Here is a 20,478-nt window from a genome sequence, read left to right as displayed (position 1 = left end):
ATGATCTCTGATGCATGACTTACGTGGGATCATGCATTCATATCGAGATATTTTAATAAAAACGTGTGATAACTTGATTACAAACGAGATTGGCTGAAAATATACGCATAGTTACATACATAATTAAAGCTAACACTAAAATTATACAATAATAACTAGAAAAACAATTGTTTCTTGATAATAATCTTGGACAAAAAAAACTACATACATTTTATTTGTTATCTCTAATAAATAGTTTGGACAAAAATAATATAAATGATGTAATGATTTTCAAAGGAATCAAAAACCGGGACTTTGAATGAAATGTTTCAGTATTTATTTAAAATAAAAAAAATATGTTCTAAAGCCGAAGAGTTTGTTTGGTTGAACGCGCTCATCTTTGAAAGTAATAGTTCGAATTGACAAAACTTTTTGTGATTTTCCAGTTGTGGGAATCGAACCCACGGCCTTGGACTTAGAAAGCAAGGTCGCTGTCCCCTGCGCCAATCGGCCGTCTAATAACAAAAACGGGATGGGGTACATTGCCGAAGATCTGTTTGATTTGGAGTATTGGGATTGAAGAAATTATAAATCACACCATACAGATTCTCCTGCTTTTTGCGGAGTATAGCAAATTAAGCTTAATTTTCATAATACGAATGTAAACATACCTAGGGACTATAATAAATGAATAAATTAAATTACCTAAGTATGTTTACAGTATACAGAATTATGGATTAGTTTACAGTATACAGAATGAAATATATGCTTATAAACTAATAATACAGAGAAGCCTAAAAATATTCATAAGCCTGAGTGCTGCTTCAGCCTTGACTTGAACACCCTCGGGTTATCACACAGAATATTGTGTAGAAGAGAATTCCATAGTCGCGCGGCAAGAAGTGCAAATGACTGCAAAAAAGTAGTGTTATAAGTCAAAGTATTTTGTTCGCTCAAAGAATTTTTAGTAATTTATGGCTCTTACGAGTAATTTAGCTTTCATATTTTTAGAATCGGGAGCTACGGACGTTCTCTGACGTAGGTATCAGACGGTACACCTTTCACTTAATTATTGACGATTAGTTTTGCGTACACGGGCGTGGCTCTTAGAAGATCTCTGACGCATTAGACCGGATACCTAAACATACATTTTTTATTAAACATTGACGTCTTTAAAAATGTGATACAATGAATACAATTGCCTGCTCGTCACATTGTGTACGACTTCAATATAGTGTACATTATTCTACTAGTCAATCCCTTTTATTAGATACATACTAATTTTGAAAGAATTGTAAAAAAAATTGTAAGAAAATTGGCATTCGCCAGATATGTGAAATTTATAATACCCCGTCATGACACAAAGCATTAAAAAAGTTTTTAGGACTTACTTGGCGCAGTGGTGAGAGCTGTTTTATGTTGGAGGTCCCGGGCTTGATCCCCGCATGGGCAATTTGGGAATTCATTACTTCTGAGTTTTCTATGGTCTTGTTCTGATTGGAGGCTTCGGCCGTGGGTAATTACCAAGAGAAAGGACCTACCGACGAAGAATTGCCGCTGAGCGATTTAGAGTTTCGGTAAGATTTCGTGTAGAAACGTGTCGTGTAGATTAGGGGTATGGGCTCAATATAAATGCCAGACCCCTAATAGGTTAGCCTACTACCATCTTAGTATCTTAAAGAAATTGGATTTGAAACTGTGTAGAGTGAATAAGAGAGCAATAAATACCCTAATACCCGCATTTGCCCGCGACTTCGTTCACGTTTGTTTAGTCCTAGCACTAGTTATTATTTATTTTTAACTGGGGAGAGATCTCGCCCCTTATCATATTCTGGGAGGCTACGGAATCTCTTAAGAACGTGTTAGGAAATAGGGAATTACAGCACTTTATCTATAATAAACCCGATGATTATATTAAATGTATCAACAAATCATAGTTTGTATACTCATTGATAATGTATTGAAAATAGAATAATGGACTTTAGTAGACTGTCAAAGAAAGGTATAGGATCTATGGCGGGAGACGCGAGTTTGACAAGATAGATTGGCGGCAAAGAAAAGTGAGGACGGATTTAAATTAATGAATTGAGAATAGAAGATTAAGTAAAGTATTGTGGATAGAACGTTACAAATTGGGAATAGATGATTTATAATGGAAACGACATACTTAACGAAATATTGTTGTGGCAAAACAAGAGTCGTATATACTGGTGATGGTGTTGAGATAAGTTGTTAAAAGTTGTTGGTACTATGGTTGTACCTGATGTTGCATCAGATAAGTATATATCATCTTTTGGTTTATTTAGGTATCATATATGGAGCCCTAGCATAACTTTATACCGACAGTTTATGTAGCAGAGGTTGCTCTATACAAACAACTTGTTCCAAAAGTCCTGATGTTATAAGTGATAATAGTAGTTATGTTCGACCTGTCTTATATGTCTTGTATCAAAGGGCCTAGCGTTATTACATATGACAATGTTGTAATTGTGTTTATAAGTTGTTTTAATTGATTGAATAAAAGAGCAACGGTAGAGTTTCTTGCCAGTGGTCTTCTCTGCCGAAGACAGCATTCCGAACTGGTAGTAGAGTCATTTGAAGGTAACAAGTAATATGAATTATAGAGAAGCCTAATATACAGTATTAGAGTCAGTCTAGTTGTTTTATTTCACTCCTTGGGAAGTCAGGTTTATAGAGTACAGACCCACAACACTGCTCTAAAGCAGGTTGGTGGGCTTTAATGATGTCTTTTATAAAACGAATACTTTAATATGAGAAACTAGGTATTTAGCTTCAATAATACTGTTAATTAATGAAAGATCTAAGTGCCATCCTGAACATTGTGGGTATTATAGTGAATAAGTGAATACCTTGGCCTCCCATCCCTATATTTTTTTTAGCAAACGCGTGTGGAGCTCGTCCCGAGGGAAAATAAATAAATGTGAGGTTTTAACATGTAATAAATATGGTAAGGTGCTGGAATGGCGACCCCGCACCCGTAAACGCAGCGTATGTCGGGCCCCAACGAGGTGGACAGATTACATCAGTCGAGTCGCTGGGAGCCGCTGGAGGCAAGCGACCCAGGACCGTGCATTGTGGAACTCCCTACAAAAGACCTATGTCCTGCAGTGGACGTCGATTGGTTGAGATGATGATGATGAAATATGGTGAGCAAATGCATTATAGGTATTATAGGTACCCGTCTTCAAGGCGCTCACGACCCTGAAAGGTGATATCGTAATACCCTATTTCCAAATAACCTTGCATATTCCTAACTTGCCTGACTTGTGTCTTACAGAACTTAAGATTATTCCCTGAGGTATATATTATATGTGCTACGCTAACCTAACAGGTAAGTAGTTTCGCTACGCAAAGTTTTACCATAAGACACTCAACTAAATAAATCATTCATAACTTTCCCAGATTTGGATAAGTAAATAACTAAATATACTACGACAATACACACATCGCCATCTAGCCCCAAAGTAAGCGTAGCTTGTGTTATAGGTACTAAGATGACTGATGAATATTTTTATCAATAATATACATTAACACTTTTAATATAAAGATAAACACCCAGACACTGAAAAAGATTCATGTTCATCACACAAATATTTTCCAGTTGTGGGAATCGAACCCACGGCCTTGGGCTCAGGAAGCAGGGTCGCTGTCCACTGCGCCAGACGGCCGTCAAAACGTTCGTTTTGATAACCACATGAAACAACGCACGCATTTAATAAAAAAAAAATAATAAAGCTTCGACCAATATCAAGGGTCGGATACAGAAGGCAGGTCTTTGAAACGGCGCGTATTGTGAGAAGGTACCCTGACCGTCAGTCGCTTGGGCATTCAAAAGCCCTGCAAGCGGAGAAATGGATTTTCTTTTTTTATAAATTTTTAATAGTGTTGTTTTTGCTTAACATTTTCAAGAATTAAATAAAAATGGAAATCAATAAATGAAAGAAAAAAATAAAATAAAAATAATAATCTTTATTTACAAATATTACATCCATTTCCATAAAATAATGTAAAATTAAAATAATTTAAAATTGCATTACTTAAAAAAGACCTATAAGCTACGTCAGAATGCTATTTGGCAAAACTTTATGCCCAGTGGTGCATAAATGGGTTTTCTTGATTTTCAGATATTCAGAATAACGTTGGAGCTTCCGCGCATTTTGCTGATCACCGATACTAATCATCTCTTTTTCATTTTTTTATACAAATTTCCTCTATGAAAAATAAACATTCGCGGAAACATTTTATCCATTTTTTTTTCCTTTTTCATCAATATAAGCTTAATAGGTACCTAACCGAATACAGTTTACGTAAAGTTCACAAATAGGAAGTAAAGACAGTATTCTACATCTAAGGATATCAAAAGAAGGTCAATACAAATCAATTTTTCATATTGGTAACTAGATATATCTATATCTGTTTACTATTAGCTTAAATTACTATTCTAGATAAACTAAAAATTAATTTAGCTATATTTAATACATCTTAACTTTTTGATACTTAGTTGTAACGGTAAGTAATAAACTTTGACTACTTCCTAGTTACTAATGCTGCTATAAGTAATATCATCAAAGAAGAATCAAAATTAGTTTATTACTTTATTTTAATTTATTCCCTCATTTTAATTCATAGCTTATTTATAAACATTATACACAAATACAATACTTAAAAGAATGCACTAACTTATAGCATCTACACCAACAAATTTAAATTGTTGGTGTAGATGCTATAAGTATATATAATAATATGTATATAGTTGTAGTTAGGTATCTGTGATTTAAGTTTTTCTGTTAGGTACGGTTACGGTAGAAGTCGCCTCTTAGGCGTAGGCCTCCCCCAGCTCTCTCCATGTCTTTCTTTCCTTTGCCTTCCACAATCATATTATTTATTTATTCCTTGTTTAATCGATGTACACTTTAATTATTATAGGAAAATTGTAATAACGCAATGCGTTGTGGCGTGCCTTGCTCCTATCCGCGAGCCTTTGTAACAAAATCAATTAACTGATAATAACTTCGTAGCTTTTATGTTCTCCTGGTAAATTGCTATTATAATATATTTAACAACAATGGCGATGTAACTAGTTAGCCGCGTCTAAATATTTATAGTCGTAAAAATGTAATATGCCCGTTTTGACATTTGTCATCGCGACGTAACTAGTTATGGAACCCTAAGACTCGGGACTCGATACTCACAATAAATCAATTCAAGTTTGTATCAGTACTTGATTGATATTATTATGTATTGTAAAGTGTTCGTTCGTTCAAAGTATTCCTTTAACTTCACAACCAATACGCGTGACTGTTACACAATACTGTTGATTATACGTCCACTTTTCAACATGTTGAAACAGAGTTAGTACTATATAACAACAAACACAAAAATCGAGTCAAATCACTGTTTAAATTAATGTCCAAAATAGAAGAGCCATAGTTAACGTAATAGTAAACAATATATATCAAACTTAAACGAGCGCACAGTCAACTTTACAAGATGAGGAACGAAAAACTGCGCAGTGCGCGCGGGGACGCTTCAGTCATGTGCCGCTTGGTCAGATACATCATCTCAGACTCATTATTTAGAACCCATTTTGAGAACCAAGCTCATTCTTTGCAGTAAAGATAACTACACAATATTTAATTTCGATATTCAGTAAAAAAATGGTTACAGCTTTAGTATAAAAAAAAAAGACTGAGAACGTAACTGTTTTCGGAACGTTTCGCAACAATTATAAATTGCATGCTACTATGAAGTAAGCGCAAAAAGAATACTCGCGATATATTCTTTCATATTATTTATCGTCCCAAAAAAATTTACGTATTTTTTAAAACACTGTATGTAATTGATTTTTATTTTTTTGTTTTTTTCAGTTTCGTTCAAAGTTACATTCTATGGTCTTGCACAAATGTCAAAACGGGCCTTTTACATTTTTCCGACTATAGTAAGGTTATTTAGAATCAAGGACGTGTGTAAGGTATGCCTCCAGCTACTTTATGCGGCACTTATTAACTTCAATATACATATGTACATATGTATATTGAAGTAAATAAGTATATAATAAAGCTTCTCATTTGATGTGCAATGCAACTAAGATACTTATCTTTAGAAAGGGGTTAGATGGTTTCGAAACACTAACCCCTTTCTATAGATAAGATACCGCGACTTATTTCACTATTTTCGACGTGTTATGTTAATCGCGTCAAAACACACGGAACTTAAATAATTTAAGCTGAAACAGATGACACAGCAGTTACATATTAAATCAATGGCTACACATATATCAGCGATACGGATTAAAAAATCAAAGAACGGTTTACATATTTTGATAAAACCTCATTTAGTAAGTAACTCTAAATAAAACGTTTCAGCTTTGGCATACACCAACCAATGGAATAACCTTTATTTGATAAATTAGGAAAAAATTCAGCGTTTCCTAGCAACTAAAGGTTTTAGGTCTAAAATCAAAATCTATAATATGTTTACATATGAAATCAGCGTTTTTTGGTACGGGTAACTTTCATATCAAATATCGGTAAATATTTGACGGTCAAGTGGCGCAGTGGGCAGCGACCGTGCTTTCCGAGTCCAAGGCCATGGGTTCGATTCCCACAACTGGAAAATGTTTGTGTGATGAACATGAATGTTTTCAGTATCTGAGTGTTCTGTATATTATATGTATTTATGTATATTATTCATAAAAATATTCAACAGTTATCTTAGTACCCATAACACAAGCTACGCTTACTTTGGGGCTAGATGGCGATGTGTGCATTGTCGTAGTATATTTATTTATTTATCTCTTCGTTAGGAACTCCAATTTCAAATCTATAAAGCTATTTAATCATGCTTTTGTGTTATTCAGTTTAAAAAATGGGGAAATGGAAATATCTCCTCCTATACGAGTACGAGTTCCATCGTGGCACCAGTGCTGCAGAAATCATTGAATTAAGAACCTACATAATCCTCATTCAGCAATTATTGTATGCAGTGTATTGAGTCCAAAAACAGTGAAACCCGCGCACGCGCACGTCTCACTTTACGAATGTTGGTAGGCCACATTTTTTTTCCATTTTCCCATATTATGGTGAACGCTTAGAAAATTAGAGGTAAAATAATTACTGTCAACGTGAAGACGTGGTATGAAGTGACTAACCGTTTGTTCGAGAAACATTACTACAGTGGATTGGTTTTTGATGGCTCAATATAAGTCGTGTAAACGGTTTCTGTATGTTCTTAAGTCTGTAGCTTTGATAAATACAAACATTTGTACAAATAAATAAAATTGAAGCATCTTTCTGTGAGTTTGAAAGCAGTGCCAAACATTTTTTTGCTTGTCTGTTTGTTTAGGTTTTTAAGCGAGATTTTTTTTTACCTTTCTGTTTATATATAAAAGTTCGCATGAATATATTTTGTGCATCTTTCTTCCTTTTAAATTATGAACCAATGAACTCATCTTGAAAATTTCCCGGGATTATTTTTTAACTCTCTATCTGTATATAAAAGTTCGCATGAATTTATTTTGTCTTTCTTCCTTTTAACGTATAAACTCATCTTGAAAATTTCCAGTCGCTATTTTGATTTCTTTTTAAACTTTTAATTCATCATAAATCATCCTTGTATCAAAATAAATGTTTGCACTCATTTAAAAACTCGGACGATTGTTTTAAATTAATTCATCATCTATTCATTTGTTTCGCGTATGTCTTTACATCCGTGCGTTTGTAACTTTTTCACGACCATACCTATCACAAAACCGATTTCGATCAAAGAAAAATAAACTAAAAATAATGACTAAGAATAATTAAGGTAAAACGTAAATTAACAAAGCAGGTAGTTCCCCTAGAGTCCGTAGACGGTATCATATTTGGTCGAATCTCATCCGCATTCCACTACTGTCTGAATTTCCATACGTCTGCCTTTTAAGTTCCACAGATAAAACACGAAAGTGAGTTTTATGAATGGATGACAAACTTAAACATTATATATATAGTAGGAATAATTATATATAATTGTATATAAACAGTAAACACAGCATGTTCCCTTAAACGGTATAACATTCGACCCGATTTTTTTTATTATTATTTATTTCTTACAATCGTAAGTAGGTAAACCTAGGATACTTAACTTCCTAAAACTCCATTGAGTTTGTACTCTCTCCATTGTTGTTTCCACTCGGCTACCGCACCGTCTGTCTTTCTGTTGATCTGTCTGTAACTTATTGCAGGCTAAACAACAAACCATTTTAATTAAGAAAGTTATCAGCGTGCCCCGCAGCCCGCGCGTCAGTTAACAAATGTGAGTCCACAGGTTAGAAAAACTATAATTTTTTTTATTGTGCTGTCATAAAACTACGTTTGATTACTAACATTAAAATGTCTGAATTTCCATTCTTCTGCCTTTTAATTTTCATATGAGTCGGAACAATAATATATATAATGGTATACAAACACTGCATGTAGATAGTCTTTCTTTCCATTAGTCTGTCTGTCTGTAAATTATTCATGGCTAACGAAACATTTTGATGAAAGAAAGTTATCTTGTCGTGCTGCAGCCCTTGTGTAGGTTTAAGGAAAGTCCGCAGGTTAGAATTTTTTTTATTGTCCTGTCATGAAATGACGTTTGATTACTAACATTAAATTGTAGATTAACTCCTTTACCTGAGAATTTACGCTACAGCTGTATTAGAGATGGCAGCACTGTCGCATGTACGAAATTCGAGAGATGTCATTAAATTGCTAACGATGTTATTTCTATTTTGAGTCTAAAGCAGGTCACATCGATCATTGTTTAAACACTATTCGAGATTCAGCTTTTCGTGAATCGTCATGTGTTGAAAAAGTAAGACCTATGTTTTTACAAGGAATACCTTGAATTCAAACGGGCTCAGTGAAGTTTGGTATCCTAGGCTACATTCCTGTGCCTATAGTCCCGCTCCATCACCATCATCATTTCAACTGATATACATCCATTGCTGAATATATATCTTTTGCGAGGACTTTCTCACGCCTCGTACGATACTAGCAGGAAGCGGAGGAGTGGTGAGTTATGTACACTTCTAGTTTTCCTTGTAAAAATGTATCCCCTGATTATATCGCTGGATATCAGGGGATACATTTTTAACTCCTGCATAAACACCATTATGGGATAAATTAGTATAATATTATGTTTTGGTCAAAAATCATTTCTTGAAGCGGATAAAGTGGGAAAAAGCCAATTATAGCTGTTTTATGGCTATATGTTGATTGCTGACTCATAGTACGTATCAAAATAAGAAACCGTCGTAACGTCTTCACATCAGGTTGTCTCTTTTTATCAGCTTATTATGAAGAGGACGGAATGAGGATTTGCATGGGTACATGACATTGATAAGGCATAGGTTATTAATTTTGTCGGACAGTAGTTCGCGAAGTTCGATTGGTGTGGTCTGGAAGTCAAGTGTACAATGATTTTAGTTTTTTGTATAGCTTTAGTTGTTGTTCAGTGGTGTTATGCGGAAGCAGGTACAGTTTTAGCCTACTTTTAAATAATAACATAGTAATCTTTTATATTACCCTTCATTATGACTAATGCTTTGTACAAATTCTGATAAGTAAGTACTTTTTACGGGGGTAAAATTTTAAAGTGAATTTTTTGTAATCCGAAACGAAATAAAAAAAAAATGAAGTCATTCTTATCACTGACATTTTATATGCAAGTTATAGGTACCTTGTTTAAAGAAGTTTTACGATGTAGAGTCAAGAAGTAATTTATGCGCTAGAAGTAATCTACTTGAGAAACACAAGTCTTTGTTTTAGTGACATACCATCGTTTGCCCCTTGTAACTATCATTAATTCTGGCGATTAAAAGGTTAAACGAATAACATGTACAGCAATAAGCGTGTTAGATATCAATAAAAGCCGGGTTCAATGTGTCTGTTTATTCTTCTATTGCAATATAGTTAAATCTAGGTGGATAAGGTTTACGGAATACGTCTTATGGGGTTTTGACGAACTCTCCGGCGCAACGGGGAGCGCTGTGAATTTAAGTAGAAGGTCTAGAGTTCGATTTCCGTCAGGGGCAATTTTCGAATTTATAATTTCGTAATTTTGTCTGGTCTGGTGGGTGGCTTTATCCGTGGCTTGTTACCACCCTACCGACAAAAACGTGCCGCTAAGCAATTTAGTGTTCCGGTGCGATGTCGCGTAGGAACCGATTAGGGGTATAACTACCATACTCCCTAACCGGTTAGCCCGCTAACATCTTAGACTCCTGATGGAGTAAGTGGTGGTAAGTGATGATTCCCTTACCACCAGGTGAGATTGCAGCCAAGGGCTAACTTGTAGTGGAATAAAAAAAAAGTTTGTTTTTACTAAGTTATTCCATCCCAATTTGATTGATTGATTGATTGATAGTATATTAGGTTAATGTTTTTGGTTGCAGAATAAGGTACTAGGGAGTAAGGATCTTGAAGAGATCGCAAGCAAGCACTTAACTAATTGTTCGTTCATCACTTTTCAGCATGTGGTGTTGTGAGTAAGAAGAAATGGGATGGCATGAAACCGCTTCACGTGGAATACCTGCCGAGACCGGTAGACATAGTTATAATACAGCACACCGCGACCCCTGGTTGCAGCGCCGATAACGAGTGCGAAGAGCTAATAAGGAATATCCAGGAAAATCATATGGAGCAGCAAAAGTTCTGGGATATTGGGATGTCGTATGTAAATTTAATTATAACCATTTTGTTACAGTGATAATAACGCAGTTTATTAAGGCTGGTCGGATTCTATCGCAGATTACAGCTCATTTAGCTTATTATTCAATGCGCATCGATTACTGGATAGCCAGTTTTTGTGACCCCGTAATTGTGGATAGACGGACTAAAAACGAGTAACAGTGCGTTGCGTGTGCGCAGAAACGTAGCGTGTGGAAATCCCTACAAAACACCAATGTTCATCAGTGGACATACTGTGGTTTATATAATGATGTAGCTTAATGTTCATAATTAATCACTTTATTTTTAGGTTCGTGGTAGGCGGTAATGCCAAAGTGTATGAAGGCAGCGGTTGGCTTCACGTCGGTGCTCACACCTATGGTTATAACAGGAGATCTATTGGCATATCCTTCCTTGGGAACTATAATAGTAAGTTCTAACTATAATAAAAGTATTTTGAGAGAATTAAAAAAAAAGAGAAAATTGGTTTATTTTCTTTTCTTTTCTTTCTGAAAATATACAGGGTTTAGCCTTAAAGACGGATTGATCGTAGAAACTACTATCATTATCTTTTTATGGACCTATGGGTGAAAAGAGTCCCAAGATACTAAAAGTGTCAACCACTCATTGTATAACGAAGTGTTGGTAGGCCACTCGTCTAGATGGACAGACGACAACGAAAGAGTGGACTGGACAAACCGTGGAATATGATTTTTTTTAAATATATTATAGCTTAAGAGTTTGGAACATCGTCGCAAGGTTGCCTGCCTTTCGGTATTCTATAGGATATATTTCGGAGAGTGTGCTCAAGAACTATTTGATCTAGTTCCCCCCTCGCCTTTTTACCATCGAACCGCGAGGCACCGGAAGGATCTGCATCCCTACGTGGTCGATATACCGCGGACGCGTACGAAGCGCTTCGCATCTTCGTTTCTAATTCGCACCGCTAGGATCTGGAATGCTCTTCCAGCTTCCATTTTCCCCAGTTCTTACAACATTAGTACCTTCAAATCAAGAGTGAATAGGCATCTTCTAGGCAAGCGCGCTCCACCTTAGGCTGCATCATCGCTTACCATCAGGTGTGATTGCAGTCAAGCGCTCGTCTATAAATATAAAAAAAAAAAAAAAGCTTATGTCATGCTTCATGATAGTTTAGCTTTCTTTTGGCTATAAATGGTTAAAGTAAAGGTCCATTCATTTCGGAGCCTATTTAAACAAACAAACAAAACTTTCCTCTTTATAATATTAGTATAGATTACCGGTCCACTGTAGGACAGGTGTCTCCTCTCGGAATGAGCAGGGCTAAGGCCGCAGTCCACAAAACTTGGCCATATGCCGATCGGTAGACTTCGCACGCTTTTGAGAAAATTATGGAGAGCTCTCAGGAATATAGGTTTCCTTAAGTTTACTTTCACCTTTAAAGCAATTGGTCGATGGGGCGTGCGCTGGTGTGGAATGCAACCTGCGTTGATACGTTGAGACTCGGACTCTTCATGTGTGATGTGAAAGCCATATACTAATTTTCGGCAGCGACGGTAGGAGAGCCGTAGCTTAATTGGTGACAGCGCTCAGGCCGCGATTGCCCGAGAGTCGCAACTTAAAATCATATCGGTTCCGAAAATTTTTATATGCATTTTAAATTTATAAAATTGATAATTCCTTTAAGTGTAGGTAAAAACACTAAAAAAATTATAAAAATAACTTAAATTCATAAAGATATAATCATAATTTACGATTTGCTATTAAGTACTTAAAAGGCATTTAAATGTTAAGAAGATCGTTAAATTTAACCTCGGTATCTCCTCTGGATAGTTTTTCTTAACAAGTTTTACGATAACCCGCCCAATGGTGTTATATATAGATATTAGTCCCTGGTCACTAGTTATACCAAAATATATATTTTTTAAAAGTTACCTTTTTTTTGACAGCTTTGTAGAGTCATTCCTCTACAAGGATCTTTCCCAGGAGAAAAATGTAGAGTAATAAAATTTCGGTATTGGATAGAAGCAGGCGTTACTTTGCGGAAATCCATGATATATTATCAAAATTAAGCTTAATTTGCTATACTCCGCGAAAAGCAGGAGAATCTGTGTGTGTAATTTATAATTTCTTCAATCCTTATACCCCACACCAAACAGATCTTCGGCAATATACCCTAGTTGTTGTAATTAAGTCACAACAACTTTGATGATGTTGACTTAACAATTATTCATTGTAAAGTCAACATCTCCTGATGATGCTCCGGTTTCGGAGCGAAACGTGCGTAGAGGGTATATTGCCGAAGATCTGTTTGGTGTGGGGTATAAGGATTGAAGAAATTATAAATTACACCACACAGATTCTCCTGCTTTTCGCGGAGTATAGCAAATTAAGCTTAATTTTGATAATAATAAAATTTCTACATTATTTTTTATTCCACTACCAGTAAGTCCTTGACTGCAATCTCACCTGGTGGTAAGTGATGATGCAGTCGAAGACGGTAGCGGGATAACCTGTTAGGAAATATGGTAGTCATACGCCTGGTCGGGTTCTACGCGATATCGCACCGGAACACTATATCGCTTAGCACGTCCTTGTCGGTAGGGTTGCAACTAGCCAAGGCCGAAGTTTCCCACCAGATCAGACCAGAGAAAATTCAGAAATTCCCGGGAATCGAATTCGGAACCTCTTAATTGAATTCACAGTAAGTAGGTAAACCGTCAGCTTAGTAAAAACTCCCTTTCGAACGACTCTGGTATATTAGGTACTTACTTTGTAATATTTTGTTTAGAACTGCTATACTAATATAAACGTACGATTGATTGATGCATTAGTTATAGCATAACCAAACTAGCACAATGTATATATAAACTAATCCCGTACATTAGCCCTCGATTCGTCTAGGTCAAACGCAGACATTTTGCAACTATTTCCTTCTTCTTCTTCTTCTGCTGAACTATTTCCTATACATTTATTTAAATATAGCAGACCAGTTTATCTTTTTTGGAGAAACTGTCTAACTACGTTATAACAATGATCTTCTTTCAGATGATGAACCGACGCCTGAACAGCTGGAAGCAGTGAAAAATCTTATTAAATGCGGCGTAGAACAGGGTCACCTATCACCAGATTATCATCTGCTGGGTCACAAGCAACTGATCAGCACGGAAAGCCCTGGAAGGAAGCTTTACAGAGAAATAAGAACTTGGCCTCACTTCTTGGAAGATGCTTCTGCTATCATGAATAAAAGTTAATTGTGAAATACTTCGGAGCTATATTTTATTTTCCGCTATCGAAACGACCCATTGCACGCCATAACAATATAACAAGTTGTCCCCAGCCTCTTTTCTTATTATCTATTTATAGATATAGATAGATACATCGACAATACACACATCGCCATCTAGCCCAAAAATAAGCGTACCTTGTGTTATGGGTATTAAGATGACTAATGAATATTTTCATGAATAATATACATAAATCAGCCGAACATCGCTGAAGCGGATCATTCTATGTTTTTTCCTTTTACGCCATTGGTTGCCTGGAAGAAATCGCTATGTAGCGATAAGGCCACCAAATTGTACTCTCTTGATATGTATTTATATATCTCTGTAACTACTTTTTTTCTTTGGTGTACAATAAAAGTGTATTCATTCATTCATTCGTAATATTTATATACTTATTATACATACCCAGACACTGAAAAACAATGAGCAACATTTTCCAGTTGTGAGAATCGAACCCACGTCCTTGGACTCAGAAAGCACGGTCGCTGCCCACTGCGCCAGTCGGCCGTCATAAAATGGATATCCTAAATTTTTACTTCTCTTACAAATTTATAATTTGAACGAATTCAACAAGATATCCCCCTGATGGGCAAGTCTATTAAGAAGTTTAGACAAATTTTGCCCGAGACCTCACTAAAGTTAAGCCAAGTCAAGGCGCCCAAATGGCGTCCCTAACAGCGTTTCTTCATCATCATCATCACCATCACATCAACCCATTACCAGCCCACTATAGAGCACGGGTCTCCTCCCATAATGAGAAAGGGTTAAGGCCGTGGTCCACCACGCTGGCCCAGTGCGGATTGGTGGACTACTTTGAGAACTTTATGTAAATCTCTCAGGCATGCCGGTTTTCTCACGATGTTTTCCTTCACCGTTGCAAGCTTGTGATATTTTAATTACTGAAAACGTACATAATTTATAGAAGCTACGAGGTGCGTGCTGGGATTGGAACTCAGCCCCCGGAGAGTGAAGTCGAGCTCCTACCCAATGCTCTATCACCGCTTCCAAAACAGCGAATATGGCTTCCTAAAACGTGCGCGTGCGATTGGCTGTTCGCTGGAATTTAATACCGCTAAGGTAAGTGGGACTCTAGCTTATCATCATCATTCATCATCACTTAAACTGATTGAAGTCCACTGCTCGATAGGTATTTTGTAGGGAGTTCAAAAATCGACAGTCCTGGGGCGTTTGTTTCCAGCGGCTCCCAGCGAATCGTTTGATGTCGTCTGTGCACCTCGTTGGGGGCCGACCAACGCTGAGTTTACCTGTGCGAGGTCGCCATTCCAGTAGATTGGAACCCCAATGTCCATCGGTACTCTAGCTTAAGTAAACGGTAAATACATTAAGTTTTGTGGATAACAGAGCGGATGTTAAGAGAAAAACCATTGCCTATAAACAGAGAAAAACTTTGCATGTCATGCCCGGAACTCATCCTGCAACGTGTCGCATTGTCTCCATTAACTTGAGGCATAGGTGTTGAGTGTCATGTGCCTGTAGTTACACCGGTAGGCCAATGTGCACCAAAAAAATGTTTCAATGGCGTGTCAAAGGTATTCCATAGGAAAATCATAACGACACCATAATGACACCATTGTGTTAGCAGATCACCTAATATGTCAGAACTGACAATTATGAAGTCGCTAATCGATCACTACCACACAATTGTAATAGCAGACTTGGGTCCCAGAACACAGCATTGCAACATGTGCTGCTTTGCGGCACTAATAAACATGGTGGTAGCACTTCCCCCGACGAACTATTTCACAAAAAGCTCCTAAAGATATTCATCTATTATGCGAAGTGTGTGCAGTAATTCTTCATACAATTTTGTGGCTGTGTTTTAATTCTTGCAAGTATCAAATTACACAAAATGGTGTTTTTGTAGTTTTACCTACTTGAATTTTATATTTTTACATAATTAAATATTTTTTAAACATATTAATTCACCTTACCTTAACCTTTTGCCCATCTGGTCTTTTAATAATATAATAGGTATGTCAATGCTTTCTCATTAAATAGTTCAAAGGCATCTTGTATTCCCGCTGGCGGAAATTTTGGCTTTTGCTTCGGGTTTCTCTTTACTCTGTCCTTTGATGGAATCATCTAGACAAATTTCATAAACTTTGCTTTTAACCGGTTTTGTGTTTTTCTTTACTGAAATGAAACTTCGTCGGCAGCGATTTCATAATAATTAAACTTGGAGCATTGATTTTATAACATGAGAGAAAAATCCCAATCTGATGTGTTTCCTCAAAAATTCAATCTAGGGTTATTCAAGGGGCGGATAAACAAATTCCTTAAAAGCCGGCAACGCATCGGTGGCTCCTCTGGTGCTGCAGATGTTTATGGGCAGCGGTGATCATTTACCATCAGGTGACCCACTTGCTCGTTTGCCCGCTATTAATAAAAAACAAATAAAAAAAAATCGGCTAAATGCGAATTGGATTTGCATAAGAAGGTGCAAAATTACACCACATAGAACAGATATGGCTCCATAAACAAACGCAATCAACACACTTGCTATTATACAACGTGTAACCGTTATATAATGTAGAAGGATGCATAAGTATTTTTCATAAGGAATCACTCGATAAAAATTGTAAATCGAAAGAAGCATATTTATTTTTCCATACAAACCAATTCGAATAGAAGATAAAAGACCGACACGCACATAGTACCTACGCTACACAACGCGTGCCTAATAAAGTGACAGGAGTCAGATGATTTTAATTTTGCACGTGATGTTAGGGCTGTATCTGATTTCGTTCAGTTAGATGTAAACTATTAGGTTTTATAATGTACCTCTAGAGCCTATGAAGTATTATTTCGGTTTTCATTTAAAGGTTGTATATTAACATTACATTGCAAAAGATTTCAAACACGCAAAGGAGCCCTGCCAGACCTAAACCCTAACGACTCACACCAAATAACTGCAACTAAACCGGGTTAAACTAAGGACAGTTATAGGTACGATAACTGGGTACTGACAGTGCTCAGTGCAGAGTATGCATGAAGACAGATGAAACACCGATAAACTAATGCTAAAAGCAATGGAGTAGTAGAACAACGCACAGCACACCTGGGCTCCTCAGCAACACTCCACGAAGCACTCGGTGATCTGGACCTGCTAAGCTTCTGGGGTGAGCTTGGCTGGCTAGAGTGATCCAGCGAGGAGCCGCACTAGCGGCTATACGTTCAAAGAACGGTTCAGGTCAACAAAGTACAGAGACAGACCCAGGAGTAGAAAAAGAAGAAGGAGTTTAACATTAAAAAACAAACAAATTAAAGATTATTTACTCATAATTATTTGTAGCGAATCGCTGGGAGCCGCTGGAAACAAGCGGCCAAAGACCGTGGATTTGGAACTCCCTACGGGCTATGAGAGACCTATGACCAGCAGTGGACTACAATCGGTTGAAATCATGATGATGATGATTTGTAGCGGTGATAGCACAGTGGACAGGACTTCGACTTCACTTTCGGGGGGCCGAGTTCGAATCCCAGCACGTACCTCTAACTTTTGTAAGTTATGCTTTAAGCAATTAAAATATCACTAGCTTCAACGGTGAAGGAAAACATCGAAAGGAAACCTGCATGCCTGACAGTTCTCCATAATGTTCTCAAAAGGTGTGTGGAGTCCACCAATCCGCACTGGGCCAGCTGTGGTGAATACGGTTTTAACCGTAGCATGTGCACTACGAAAAACTTTTGTTTATATTTAAAGTATCATGGCACAAAACTTAGTCCTACTGGAACCGCAGGGTGATTACGTGTCTCACAACAGACTTGCGACAGCCGTAAATCTTGCAATGTTTGCTCTCAAACGACACGTATATATTTTTGTACATGCAAAAGTGACGTTTGACAGCAAAGATGGCTAGATTTACGCCTATCGCAAGTCTGTTGTGAAATGCTGTCAAAAATAACACAATTCGGTCGTAAAATAAGTTTTATAAGACGAAAAATTGAATTACAAATTGTATATTCTTTGCTAATATTTACCAGCTGTGAGACATTCGTAACTATAAGCAGAAGGGAGGAGGGAATATCTCCTACAATACCAAAAGGACCAACGAGATTGAATTTCATGAGTTATCTCACACAGGTGCGAAATTCCGACTGCTTACCTGAGCTTAGTGCAAAGGCTATAACAAATTGCAGCCTTTGAGTAATTATGTACGTATTAGAGCACGTCGCAAATTAAGTTGTTTCGCTACGCGTTGTGGCCCACAGGGGCTTAAGTGACGAGTGGTGCCTCAGATATCCTGACAGCGTTACTGGCTAGCAAAATGCCAGTAGTGGCAATTCAACAATTTATTTTACAATACGAAGGGCAAAAGGTCATAATTTGTGACCCTATAGTCGTAAAAATGTAATAGGCCCGTTTTGACATTTGTGCAAGACCATAGAATGTAACTTGGAACGAAACTGAAAGAAACAAAAAAATAAAAATCAATTACATACAGTGTTTTAAAAAATACGTAAATTTTTTTGGGACGTTAAATAATACGAAAGAATATGTCGCGAGTATTCTTTTTGCGCTTACTTCATAGTAGCATGCAATTTATAATTGTTGCGAAACGTTCCGAAAACAGTTACGTTCTCAGTCTTTTTTTTTTTATACTAGAGCTGTAACCATTTTTTTACTGAATATCGAAATTATATATTGTGTAGTTATTTTTACTGCAACGAATGAGCTTGGTTCTCAAAATGGGTTCTAAATAATGAGTCTGAGTTGATGTATCTGACCAAGCGGCACATGACTGAAGCGTCCCCGCGCGCACTGCGCAGTTTTTCGTTCCTCATCTTGTAAAGTTGACTGTGCGCTCGTTTAAGTTTGATATATATTGTTTACTTTTACGTTAACTATGGCTCTTCTATTTTGGACATTAATTTAAACATAGTGATTTGACTCGATTTTTGTGTTTGTTTTTATATAGTCCTAACTCTGTTTCAACATGTTGAAAAGTGGACGTATAATCAACAGCCAGTTACGCGTATTGGTTGTGAAGTTAATGGAATACTTTGAACGAACGAACACTTTACAATACATAATAATATCAATCCAGTACTGATACAAACTTGAATTAATTTATCGTGAGTATCGAGTACAGAGTCTTATGGTTCCATAACTAGTTACGTCGCGATGACAAATGTCAAAACGGGCCTATTATATTTTTACGACTATAATACAAATCACTTCATGAAACTTTCAGATTTGGATGAAGTCCTCCGTCATACTTCGAATAAAAACTACGTATAAAATAATGTATTCAAAAAAGGTATGAATCAATACATTTCTATTGTACCACATAGACATACAGGGAAAATTATAAAATAACTAGTTTACACAATGTATACAATTTGGCGGCCTTATCGCTACATAGCGATCTCTTCCAGCCTCCAGGCAACCGATTGCGTAAAACACTGCTCAAGACGAGAGGTAGGTGTACTAAAACGCGTACTATTTAATATATTTTAATTCAGCCGTGGCATGTTCCCGCTAGGGAGTATGACACAGGGCTTCATCCAAATCAGAAAAAATATTATTCTCTATTTCGTTTGAAGCTTGCCTTCTAAACATTTTTTATTATAACACCGAAGCTGTAGGACCATTTATGTTGGTTTCATTCAAGTTTTATATTCCTGGGCCTTGTCGTTTGTAAGAAAAAATACAGTCTTATCAGTGGCGTGCACTTCATACATGCGCAAAAGCACTGCATACCCTAAGATTTTTGTATAACTCATAAAGGGGAAGGATTTGATGATGTTATGCCATCTTCTTCCTTTATGCATACCCTGGTCAAAAACCCTGTGCACGCCACTGAGTCTTATTAAGTAGCATGTTGGTATTTCCTAATGGATCCCGGGTGCCAGCTAGTTATTAATAAGGAAAATTGGACTAAGCTATATATATATCATCATCATCTTCGGTGTATAAATAAAAGATATTTAGGAGGTCCATTTATAGAAAATGACAGCTTTTTCTTCCTTGACCGGTACTCTAACTATCGGCCCAAAAGTGTGTGTAATCGTATTGATGATCTATTTTACCCGCAAGACATATTAACTCGACACCAACTCTACGCAAAATTGAGCATGGGAATGTGATCTGCATGCCTTACTACATAAGTAAGTTTATATAAAAACTCTAAAAATAGTCGACGATGAGTGAATAACGAGTAGCCTACTTGTCTTTCACATCTTACAATCTACTACACGTAACAACGCGTTGTTAATTTGTTGATACCGCGTTAACCGTTCGCTAATGTGCTTTAGACTCAATAATGACGCTTAGTTCACTCGTAGATGAACGTGGTCTACTAGTGACGTCTAGAAGACTAATTAATAATTGACACTGGATCATAAGTTGGAGTTGAACTGGTGATGAAACTGTGTAGCTTTAGAGTTACGTTTGTTAACTTAATGTAGTTTTTCAGTTGCGTTCGTTAACTTAACGTAGCTTTAAATTTGCCTTTGTAACTTTAAAATTTATTTTAGAGGCTGAGGAATGCCCGCGT

General features: G+C 36.7%; 1 protein-coding gene across 1 annotated transcript; it reads left to right on the top strand.

Moving 5' to 3' along the window:
* The first annotated feature begins 9,360 nt into the window (after window positions 1-9,360).
* On the top strand, window positions 9,361-13,937 carry LOC120626569 (peptidoglycan recognition protein-like). The gene is made up of 4 exons (XM_039894122.1): window positions 9,361-9,497; window positions 10,496-10,694; window positions 11,002-11,120; window positions 13,719-13,937. Exons 1-4 carry the CDS (start codon window positions 9,440-9,442, stop codon window positions 13,922-13,924), a joined length of 582 nt encoding a protein of 193 aa, XP_039750056.1. The 5' UTR covers window positions 9,361-9,439; the 3' UTR covers window positions 13,925-13,937.
* Window positions 13,938-20,478: the final 6,541 nt, after the last annotated feature.

The sequence above is a fragment of the Pararge aegeria genome, chromosome 9 (genome assembly GCF_905163445.1).
Source record: "Pararge aegeria chromosome 9, ilParAegt1.1, whole genome shotgun sequence".
NCBI classification, from domain to species: Eukaryota; Metazoa; Arthropoda; class Insecta; order Lepidoptera; family Nymphalidae; genus Pararge; species Pararge aegeria.
This window is presented reverse-complemented; position numbering and strand designations above follow the sequence as displayed.

Coding starts and splice junctions, on each gene's coding strand:
- LOC120626569 (XM_039894122.1), top strand. CDS start 9,440: ATGATTTTAGTTTTTTGTATAGCTTTAGTTGTTGTTCAGTGGTGTTAT. Junction 9,498..10,495: donor GTGGTGTTATGCGGAAGCAG/GTACAGTTTTAG, acceptor ATCACTTTTCAG/CATGTGGTGTTGTGAGTAAG. Junction 10,695..11,001: donor TTCTGGGATATTGGGATGTC/GTATGTAAATTT, acceptor CTTTATTTTTAG/GTTCGTGGTAGGCGGTAATG.